The following is an 11608-nucleotide window of genomic DNA, read 5'->3' as shown; positions in this document are numbered from 1 at the left end:
AATCTTCTTTCTGTATTTCATTGCTGGTGCATTGTGTTCGTGAAACACACACAGCACACACCGGCAGGGCAGAATAGCATATATCACGCTGGTGAAGTGGTATTGGAGCATTTTTTCAGAGTAAGAGTACAGCTGTATAGAATCTAAACATATCCAACTTCCAACGTGTTGGTATTTTGCCCTCATTATGAACACGACACTAATCGCCCCAGGAATCTTTACTGTCTACGTATTCAAAACCTGTGTTGATCATTAATCCAAAGCAAGACAACACCGCCGAAAATATCACATGAATTTTAATGGTGAAGGTAAAAATATGTGTTGGGAGTGGCTCGATATAAGTTGCGCAGTTTCAGTTTTCAGACCTCTCTTGGCGCAGGTCTGCACTCAAACACCACTGTACTGTGGTTATTGTCATACAAGCGTAATCTGTGCACAATGTTCTGTGCACTAAATTTAAATCCAAACCCCTGAACAAATAATGTGTACCATTTCAAAGCCATCAAATGTGGATGACTTTTAGCCAGGAAAAAGCTCTCCCGTGTCTGTCATTCCCCTTCTCGTGGGGGTGTGATGGATACCACTGGGGGGCCAGAAGTGACATGACCTTTGAACCAACTCGCTACTCGTGTTGAGGAAGCAAAAAATATTTCTGTCGACGTGCATGTTTAGTCAACACGTGCACAGAATGGCACACAGACAGCTGCAGCTGAAACTGTATTATCACAGCATAATGCATCGTCTTTTTTTTTTCCCTCAAGTTAATTTGTTTATGCTCACAATCAAGTTTGCCTTGCATTTTCTTTCTGTCTGTGTGTTAAAATTATAATTGTGATGACATACATCATGCTCTGGTCTAAGTTAAAGTATTTAGTATGCACCCTTTTTGCATTTCGGTCTTCATATACCGTGTCAATAATATGAGTGCCTTCAAATATTTCATGTTGGGGGGTGGAGTCGTCTGAGAGCTCCAAGCTACAAACTTGTTGGACGTTTAACCTCATCATGTGGCATTTCGGGGCAGGCCAAGCCCTTCTCAAGCCAGTTATTGATTCACTTAACATTTGAGTTAACCTTTAAGGTCTGTATAGCGCACCCCCCTACCCCCCCCCATCCTCTTGCAAATGGAGACACACCCACCCACCACATGACTGGATGTCTTAAGTTCGGTCGGCTCTCTTCCCTTAAGCATCCACACATGTAATTCAATCTCAGGGTGTGAGCAGTGTTGCTTTAACCACATCAACATATGGGAAGTAGGTCCTTTCTTAAAGTAATCATGAGGCGTCTGCGCATCCTTCACACAGCGATGCCGTTTTCATTACATCCCGATCCCGTCGCTGTTTAGACTTGTCGTGACAGCTTCTCCCTGAGACCAGGGTGACCTGTGACCTTTGCAGAAAGAACAGGCCTAGAAACCAAAACAGAAGCCTTTTGTGCAGGTCAAAGGGAAAACATCTGCTGGGTCCAGGACACAGATAGAAGAGGGGGATTTACTGTTTGGCATTTAGCGTATACCGTTTTGTCTTTTAAGTCGGCTCTAAAAAGCGTTATATCACACCATTCACACCCAAATTCTTCTTTTTTTTTCACCTAGTGTTATAATTCCCAGCACATATAATAATTCCCTCTTGGCATTACATGAAAAACGGGTGTTAAAAATAAAAACAGAATGCGGGAGACTTTCTTTGAAAGATGACTGCTTCTATGTCTTAACTGTACTCGCAGTTTGAAGCTAAACACATCTAAACCTTAAACCCAAACAATGCGGTGGAACTAGACATAACTGGACAATCCTGAACAAATTTGTCAGCGGATGACCTTCGCACAACTACCAACAATTGCGAACTTGCTAACAAGAAAAGGCTATTCACTAGCATTCGCAAAAAATATTTTGAAGCAGCACTTTGGATAATTTTTTTTGAACCACTAATAATATGGCACTAATGGATAGAGAGTCTGCATAAAATCCCACATCACTTATGATGCAAGGCCCTAAATTAAGCCTTTTAGAATGGCGGCCCTTTCAGAAACAGTAATGGCCCCGTGTATAGTATTCATGATATAAACTGAGACGTTTGAGTTATTATTGCTTATTTAGCATTTTTATTCTGTTTTGCTTAAGACAAGGGGAATTGACTACATGTTGACGTCAATGTCTGTAAGGAGCGTGGTGCTATTCTGGCCCAAGGCCAACAGGCCACCATCAACGTCGCACCCTGTGATGACAAAGGGCTATTGTTCAATCATGACACCAAAAATTTCTTTGCGACAACAAAAATTGTTTGCGACCATCAAAACAGCAACTGTCTGCCTAATTTAGCAAACTCGAATGAACCCTGACGAAAGAAAAAAAAAATCAACATTCGGTACCTTTGCGAACCTTCACCGCTCGGTGGCTTTATTGAAACACTTTTGAAGCAGCTCCATGTTAATGGGCCAAAATCAGCAGATGACGTACAAGGTAAGAACATTTCCACACTAAAGTGCCTATTTAATAATTTAGCACGGTGTTGTTTATTTGTGTGTAAACACAGAGGCATGGGAAGTATTTATCACTTTCCTTGCACTCCTGCCCTGTCTCCCTTTCGTGCACAGTACAGAGTGCTCTTTCTTCAGACCAGTCACCTGGTGTAGCATGTGTCTGTGATATGAGTAACCGGAGCCTTCAGAGCAAGTTAAAAATTAGCCAAACCTCTTTGGAGGAAAACCATGTGATCTCAATCTCCAGCATTCTGACACTTCCCTGTTTGTTGTCATTGTTATTCAAATGATATTAGTGAAATGGTGTGAATCTTACAAATATGTTAAGGAAGAACCATCCATCCATCTAATCTGCAAAATAAAATCATCCGGGTCCAGATACATTTTTTTAAACCGGATATATAGTCTCCTTAAAAAACGTGTCTGGAGCCAGATGATTTTATTTCGTGCAGCCAGTCGACAAAATTAAATTAATTAAATTCAGCAAAAAAATAAAGATGTCTGTGTAGCCTTGAAAAACTGTATCATCATTGTATTCTACTATACCCGATTGAATGTGTTTGCCATCACTCAATAGTATCTCCGATTTTTATTCTTTATTTTATTTATTTTTTAATACCTTCCCATCTCTGTTTAATGTGACATAAGCAAATTCTATTAACTGTAGTTGTCGGAGAGCTCCACTGAGTGGCAGTGCAATCCGATGCTACTGACCAGCTGTACTTGACTATTGTGACCATTTCTGGTCCACATTTTGGTTCTGAACACTGTGGAACAAGAACATCAAAACAATGCATGAACATCAGTCCATTGGACAGTTCTGTCCTAAATATGGATATGTTTACAAGCTCATAATATTTGGATTTACACAATATCTAATTCAATTGAATAAAAATAAAAATGGCATATTACCTGGAAAATGAATTTCATGTATCCACGGCCCATAACACTTGTATAAAGACTTTAATAGTACTTAAGTATCCCTTCAAACATAGTACTGGGGTATTTACATTGTATTACGAATTCCACCCCAACTTCCCTCGTGAAGTCTAATTCACTCAATTTTTAAATTACAGGATTTTACCAAGGATGAACTTGTTTTACTTGTCTTAGTGTTGACTTGTGCAATGAAATAATGGCAAATTTAAAAAAGAAAAGAAACTGTTCATTCTTCATATAACTATACAGAGGGGGAAAAACACTGCAAATATTCCCAAGTGGTTTATGCACAGTGTCAGCCACCGATCCACGAATAGGTCTTCCCAACTTTCTGTTTTCACATGGGCATTAAAAACAACTCACTCCAAATGAAATTATATCGACACAATGTTTATGTCTTGCATTTTCTGAAATATCCTGCGTTTGTCGGGCGCCTTTTTTTATCTCCAACCTAGGACATTAGAAACATTTGGCCATCATCATCTCTATGAGTTACTGCTTCCTGTCAAGATGAGGTCTAGTACGTCAACAATGCCTGGCGGGGAAGGAAAAAAAAGTGGTGACTGCAACTGTCAAGCCCTTACTTTTCATTCTGAATTTGTGTGTGTGCACGCGTCCTGTGAGACAGAGGGCAGCTTACCCACGTCATCATGTTGGACTGAGACTCGACGCATCAAAGAGCCTCCCGTACAGAACAACATGAGCCATTGTCCTCCCGGCGGCTGTGCACCGGAAAAACTGTTCATGATCCCATAAAAATGTTTTTGGCACACGGACAAGGGCATGTTTCGCACAGTGAGATAGATTGCTTTGTTAAGAGATAAGAAACTTGAAGGTGTGTTCTATAGAATGGCAATTTTTGTATTGGTTTGTCCGATAGAAACACTTAATGATTAGAAGCAAAATTGTGAAGCAAATTAAAAGGCGCAAGATATTGCATTTGTGATTAAAAATAAAATTAAACAACAGTGTATATAGTGTACATAAATGCATAGAGGTCAAGGGTGACATCCCAGAAAGACGGGCCACCCTGTGTAATAGGTTGAGAGTGATGATGGGAGGGGTCTGAAGTCGAGCTAACTTCCCATCATGGGAAGTGTGTGGCCAAGCAGTTTATAAGTTCCTACCATGTTTACACCTCACCCACAATCTGATCGATTCCCATGTTTTCATCGCCACGCGAAGGAAACGTCTGGCCCATTTATGTAGCGTTTTGCGCTTTGTCAGACAAACCGGCACCAGCCCTTCAATACATGGACATCGTCTTCCAAGCTGCTCTCGTATAAGTCGGGGTCTTCGTCGGGGTTATCTGCAGTGCGGTGTGCTTCGGATGAACTTGTGCTTCTTTCTCTTGGACCTTCTTTGAGCCACCAGCACTCATGTACAGCAGCGGCTATACTCAAGTGACCAAGGCCAGCCCGCAGGGCCAAAAGAAGATGCAGTATCGGTCAAAGGGCAAGAGCTGTGGTTACTACTTGAGAATCATCTTCTTCTTCTCCTCACTGATTCAGTCGCTCATCATCGTCAGCCTGGTTCTCTTCTTGGTCTATGGTAAGACGCAGGACTCCGCTTCAACGGTGCGCATACAGGACTTGGAGGAGAGCTTCAGTCGACTCTCCATCGAGAACGTCGCCCTCAGGCAGCAGAGGAGGAACCTGACCAACCTACTCAATGTCACCCTGACTGAGAAGACCCGCAATGACTGGGACCTGCTGAGACTTCGCTACTTGTCAAACACCTCTGTAAAGTTCATTCAGGACCTGGACACTAGGCTGGTGAGTAACTTGAAAATCTTTTAGCGTGGGTGGATTTAAGGATGAAAGCAAAATATTAATGTGACCGCTGTGTTTGTGTCACCTACTGTATATTCATGGAAACGTGTAGTTAAAAATCTCATTTTACAAAGTTAATATTCCCCACTTTATTTTAACATGCATTGCATTATGTTTGCAGTTTGCAGTGGTGTAGAAATTCGCTGCCCTTATATTTTCTAAACCAGTTGATTATTTTGTCAAAGTTCTCATTTTCCAGTCAAGAATGTCATGGTAAATCAACGTCATCACTTGTTTCTACTGTTTTGCTAAATTATTTTTCCTTTACCATACAACAGCAACAGACGAATATAGAGCTGTCGATGTGCAAAGGCCAGGCACGTTTTTCATCACATTGTCCACAACTTCCCCGTAAGTGGAACAATTTAGATTGGAAGCCCCGAATGACTTTATCAAAATATCAAATGTATCTTTGTTCAATTCAACTTCTGATAGACAGTATGAAGTTTGTTAAAATGTGTCTTCCCTTTTATTTCAAGAACTGCAAATGATGCCTCAGTCTGGAGGTTGTGGGTTGCAGATGGAGCGTTTGAATGCTCAATTTGAGCTGATACAGTCCAACTTTACACATACAACACAGAGAATGAGGATGGAAATGGACCAGATTGCCAAAGACAGAGACAATCTTAACCTGGAGGCCATCGATCTAAGAAGACACAAGTCAATTCACGAAAAGGAGATTGAGTTGAACAGACAAAGATGCAAGCAAGACTTTGTTCAGTCCTTGAGTGGCGTCTCCAATGTCTCCAGAGCCTTTCTACTGAAGATTGAATCCCTCTTCCCGACTCACATTGCCTTCCAGCTCACCTGCGAGAAACAGAGAGAGCACCTAGAGCAGATCCGCACGAACTGCACCAGTCTGTCTCGAGAGGTTGAGGACAGGTTCCAGAATTACTTGAATAACGTCGGTGATCAGATGTCTGAGATCCAGTCTGAGAACAGCCGCTTGAAGGCCGAGAACATGCGACGGTCTGATGACTACCGTGTGTGCAGTCAAAACCGCACAGCTATGGTCCTAGAGCACAGGCGAACCCTCGAGAAGCTTCAGCTGAAACACGACAAGGACTCTGAGAGGCTTCTGTTGGAGAAAATGAGGCTGAGCGGTGATATTGAAGTCCTTGAAAACAGTGTCAACTTCAAAAATAAAGAAGTGGAACACGTCAAAGACCAACTCAGGAAGCTCAACATGTCCTGCATTGCTAAGGTGTGTTTGTGTGTGGGTGTGCGACCGTTGCACTGATTTTTGATTGTTTGTGTTTCCAAGTTAACGTTACTTTAACTTGATTTCAGACTGGATTCGGTGGCTTGCCGGGAGCTGGTGGAGGACAGTTTGGAAGGTCTGGGTCATATGGGTTGGGCTCCTCAAATGTGGGGTCAACTGGGTTGAATCCAAACCTTGGCTCAACTGGCTCAGGAGTAAACCGATTCGGATCAACTGGGTTGGGCTCCTCAAGTCTTGGTTCAACTGGTGTAGGATTAAACAGACAAGGATCAACTGGGTTGGGCTCCTCAAGTCTTGGTTCAACCGGGTCAGGATCAAACAAATTAGGATCAACAGGGTTAGGCTCTTCGAGTCTTGGTTCCGCTGGGTCATTCAACAGACAAGGGTCAACGGGGTTGGGCTCATCAAGTCTTGGTTCAACTGGGACAGGACAAAACAAATTAGGATTAACTGGTTTAGGCTCCTCGAGTCTTGGATCGACGGCGTCAGGATCAAACAAATTAGGTTCAACGGGGTGGGGCTCTTCGAGCCTTGGGACAACTGGGTTAGGATCAAGCAAATTAGGATCAACTGGGTTGGGCTCCTCGAGCCTTGGGTCAACTGGGTTAGGGTCAAACAAGTTGGGATCATCTGGGATGGGCTCCTCAAGCACTGGATCAACGGGGTCAAGTTTAAATAAACTTGGATCGAATGGTTTGGGCTCCTCAACGCTTGGCTCAACTGGGTCAGGATTAAATAAACAGGGCTCAACAGGGTTAGGTTCTTCTGGTCTTGGCTCAACTGGGTCAGGATTAAACAAACAGGGATCAACAGGGTCAGGTTCTTCTGGGCTTGGGTCAACTGGGTCAGGGTTAAACAAATTAGGCTCAACAGGGTCAGGTTCTTCTGGTCTTGGATCAACTGGGTCAGGGTTAAACAAATTAGGCTCAACAGGGTTAGGTTCCTCTAGTTTTGGCTCAACTGGTTTAGGATTAAACAGGCAAGGATCAACCGGTTTGGGCACTTCAGGTCTTGGTTCAACTGGGTCAAATAATAAACCGACTTCAAGTCTGAAAAGCTCCTCTGGCCTTGGGTCAATCACTTCTGGACTTTTTGGCCTTGGGTCAAGCAACAGTAATGCAGGACAAAGTAAGCCAGGAATTGGAGTAGGAAGAGGAACGTCAAGTGGATCTTCACTTGGAACAGGAAGGACCAGCAGTCTGGGAGGTGGTTCAGGTAATAAAAAAAAAAAAAAAAAAGGCTGCAATGCTGACAGTGGTGTGTCAACATAATTGATTGATTCATGTCTTTATTTTTCTGTGCACACAGTCAGCGTTGCTCAGCACCTTCAAGAATTGCAACGTATCATCAACCCCTCTTACGCCAATGAGTAAGTATGAAGTATTAGAGCTGTCAATTGTAGTTGAATGCTCAAGTATTTTACTTCGCTTAAGAAATAGTCAGACTTTTACAAACCCAATTCCAATACATGACAAGGACAAGATATTTAATGTTCAAACAGATAAACTTTGTTCTAGCAAATAATCATGAACTGAAAATTTTATGGCTGCAATTTTTTTTTTCTGAAACGTCATAGATATAAATTACAACACTGAAAATTCAGAATTGTGCAAGCTTTTATTGGTCAAACTTAAAAAAAAAAAAAAAATGAAAATAGCTCAAATGTGCAAATTCAGAATTGTGCAAGCTTTTATTGGTCAAATTTAAAAAAAAAAATGAAAATAGCTCAAATGTAGAGGGTCACAACACATAAAGCTTTCTCTGATTAAAATGTGCTGTTGACCAGTGGTGGTGGTGGTGGTGTTGTTGTTGTTATTTTTTTTTCACAACACATAAAGCTTTCTCTGATTAAAATGTGCTGTTGACCAGTGGTGGTGGTGGTGTTATTCTTCTTCTTCTTCTTCTCATTTTTTAAAAATATTTCTGGTTTCAGGTTAAACCTAATAATTTTAATTTAGGGTTTTAAATATATATCAAGCAATTAAGAGGCTAATTTGGAACAAAATGCTACTTTTATTGAAAAAAAGTCCTTTCAAAAAGATCTTTATTTCATGGCAAAATTAGGAAATAACGTTGTTGTTTTTTTTTAAAAACAGTCAGAAATGTTCAAATATCTGTACCAGTACACTTAAATGGTATGTATTATGCATAGCAAATTAAAATAAATAAATAACAGCAGCTAAGTATACTCCACGAACCATTGGCTTAAATTGACTGTCTGCTGTCATTCTAACCCTTTAAAGGGAGAGAATAGTTAGTCATCTTCCTTGTTGCTGCTATCGTCAAGAGCTTGCGGACCCACCAAATTAGTCATGGAAATTGTGTCTCTTTTTCAAGAGCCTTTTGGCTCCCAAAATCTAGTCATCTCTTTCAGCTCCTGTGTGGTCCCTCAGTTTTTTTTTTTGTTTTGTTTTTTTTAAATACCGGTACATCAAATATGACACTGTAGTTTGTAAAGCGATGTGACATATATGTGTCAAATGTATTCACATCACACAACAATAACCTGTTTCCACTATCTGACTGTGTCCTTTCAGAGAGAGACAAGAGCTTTCCAGAATGATGGGCTAGTCCATCGCGACAAAGAAAATTGAAAACTGCAAGGGATTTATCAATGCCTCACACCTCATCAAGTTCACCATGGTATAAAATAAATGTGCTTTATAATATACTTTCTTGCAGGTGTTGAATACTAAAATATGCACATTCAAAAGGATAGACAAACTTCAGCACTTTTTTTTCTTCATATAGAATGTGACATTTTGTCTTTTAGTCATATATCTATTATTGTGTAAAACTGTGAGAGCAGGCCCATGTGGTATTTTTAAACGTGTAAATAAAGAAGTCTTTGTTCAGTTGTGCCCGTCTCTTTTTAATAAACAAACCTACTTGAGATATTACTCCATTCCGACTCGGAAGTAACTGTTTGTCCCTGCGTGCGTCACCTATTGTGTTCCTAATGGTCTCCAAACAACACCTCACTTGCCCCACCCCCAGCCCCCATGTGAGTTGACGACCAGATTTATCGACACTGCGATTAATCCGTCCACATGTTTACTTTTAGCCGCCAAGCTGTCAGCAGCCTGCATGGTGGCGGCAGATGGGAGGAACCTCCGTTAATGTCGATAAAACAATGCAATGTACTTGACTGTAAAAAGAACATGGAAATCCACTGTATAAACAAAATGTAAATGTCTCGCAGATGTTCACGGGGGCAGCTACATTTGACTCTCAACGAGTGTCAAGACCTTTCACGGTAAAACGTTGGGTGACTAGTGTTGCTAAAAACAAAGTTACTGAATGATTTGCATGAAATTGGATTTTTATAACCACTCTGAGCAAATGGGGTGTACAAGTTGAGAACATGTCAGTTAACAGAGCCTCGGAGAACTGTGATTGCAACGATGAGTTTTATATAAACGTGTAATTGCCTTATCAGACTCTATCCTCAGCCTGTATAATATGGATAATAATAATGGAAAAACCGTTACGGTGCGCTTGCTAAAAGTTGTTTTTTTTTCTTTTTTTGTGTAAAATCAGCCATTTATCATCATGGTAATCTGCAAATTTAAATCAAAGCTATTGCACTATTTTTTTTTTCTGTATTTATTTTTGTTTTGTTTTCCGAGAACGTTCAAATTTGACTTTGGTAACTGTGCTATTAGGCAAACAATATATTTCTGCATATCATTTGCCGAATAGTATTATAGTCCGTCCCCTGTCTCCTTTTTTTTTTTTTTTTTTTAACTATCCGATTAAACTGGCCTAGTGGGACATTTTGCAAAGTCTTTTTTTTTTTAAATTTTGGGGAAAACAAGAACAAAAAAACATAAATTCAGCAAACAAGTTTAGCTGCCAAACTGGATGACTGAGACTCTCCATATACATAAAGAACATTATTTTTTTAATTTTTATTTTTATAAAAAATCAACAGGAAAATCCACTGAAACATACGCAATTGCCTAATTTATCTCACAAACGTTCACACAGGGAGCAATATTTTGCAAGCAAGAGAATACATTTTAACTTATTGTCACAATATTAATTATAAAAAAAAATAAAAAAAAAACTATCCGCCTGCCAGAATTTTTTGTCATCCAGGTCATGGTAATCCACAAAGGTTGAATCGCGGCAACCGGACTTTTTTTTTTTTTTTTTAATGTGTTGTTTTGTTCTTTTTTTCCAAAAACCTTCAAATCTGACTTGGGAAATGATGCTATTAGGTTCACGTTTGGAATGAAAAGAATAGCACGACTTTTCCTCATAAAACATTTCATCACATCTATTGCTTGACTGTGATCGTTAAAAAAAGAAATGAATCATCACTTTTTGCGGCACATAAATGACACAAATCTACTGAAATTTCCATTTCATTCCATTTCCTTCGCTACCGAGACAAAATGAAGCGTAAGCTGCAAGCAAAACAGCACTATAGGAACACACAAACATCCTGTCTGTTCGACTGTGAGAGGATGTCTGGAGCCGACTGTAAATCCCAGTGTGTATTGTCTCGTATTATGGTGCCAATTAATGCTTGGATGCCACTGAAGGCAGCGCTCTCGTCGAAAGGATTTCCTTTGTATAATATCAAGTACTTTTCCGCATATAGACTGTGGAGCTTACTGCGGGGGACCAGATGTCGCAAATATTAAAAGTGGTGGATCCTTTGGGCACTTGGTTTATCGTAACGTTTGCGTACCGGTCTGCACGAACATGATTCACCGTCATCTCCAAATGTTTTTCTGCATTGTCAGCGCATCTCGGGATTCAACCCACTTCCTCAATAACACATTAACTCGTGTATATCTGGAAGGAATTTAACCACCATGGACATATTTTGAGGGGGTGGGGGGGTTGTACAATTTTCAAGGTTTTTCCCATAAGCACCAAACAGGTTTCCTCAAAACAGCTGCGCTTTCAGTGCAGCTGTCACCCGAACTGCCATTTGCGCCCCCGTGGCTTGACACCTGCATTCCGGGACGCTTTCAAAACAACACCATTTGCAGTTTTAGGTACTAATAGCAGCTGAGTTTAACATTTATGAAAATTGAATACTGCTTCGGTCTTGGTAAGCAATACAGAGTAAATGTGGAGAAATAGTGCAAGATGCATTTAATTTATTCCGTGACCA

At 40.5% G+C, this 11608-nt stretch overlaps 1 protein-coding gene across 7 annotated transcripts; it reads left to right on the top strand.

Moving 5' to 3' along the window:
- Positions 1–4396: 4396 nt before the first annotated feature.
- Positions 4397–9336, top strand: plvapa (plasmalemma vesicle associated protein a). 7 transcript variants are annotated; one of them, XM_019875019.1, is made up of 7 exons: positions 4397–5198; positions 5534–5606; positions 5735–6459; positions 6546–6819; positions 6937–7692; positions 7786–7846; positions 9015–9336. In XM_019875019.1, the coding sequence occupies exons 1-7, from the start codon at positions 4803–4805 to the stop codon at positions 9046–9048; spliced, it is 2319 nt and encodes a 772-aa protein (XP_019730578.1). In that variant the 5' UTR covers positions 4397–4802; the 3' UTR covers positions 9049–9336. The 7 variants fall into 7 exon arrangements, with proteins under 7 accessions (XP_019730578.1, XP_019730580.1, XP_019730577.1 ...); XM_019875021.1 differs by having other exon boundaries at positions 4405–5198; positions 6546–6945; positions 7486–7692; XM_019875018.1 differs by having other exon boundaries at positions 4407–5198; positions 6546–7236; positions 7297–7692.
- Positions 9337–11608: the final 2272 nt, after the last annotated feature.

The sequence above is a fragment of the Hippocampus comes genome, unplaced genomic scaffold (genome assembly GCF_001891065.2).
Source record: "Hippocampus comes isolate QL1 unplaced genomic scaffold, H_comes_QL1_v1.1 scaffold20, whole genome shotgun sequence".
Classification (NCBI taxonomy): Eukaryota; Metazoa; Chordata; class Actinopteri; order Syngnathiformes; family Syngnathidae; genus Hippocampus; species Hippocampus comes.
The sequence above is the reverse complement of the archived record's forward strand: the minus strand, read 5'-3'. Positions and strand labels throughout refer to the sequence as shown.

What these genes read in the sequence shown, in the direction of transcription:
- plvapa (XM_019875014.1), top strand. Translation starts at nt 4,803, where the DNA reads ATGTACAGCAGCGGCTATACTCAAGTGACCAAGGCCAGCCCGCAGGGC. An exon ending in CAGTCTGGGAGGTGGTTCAG is followed by an intron (nt 7,693 to 7,785) that starts GTAATAAAAAAA and finishes CTGTGCACACAG; the next exon opens with TCAGCGTTGCTCAGCACCTT. An exon ending in AACCCCTCTTACGCCAATGA is followed by an intron (nt 7,847 to 9,014) that starts GTAAGTATGAAG and finishes GTGTCCTTTCAG; the next exon opens with AGAGAGACAAGAGCTTTCCA.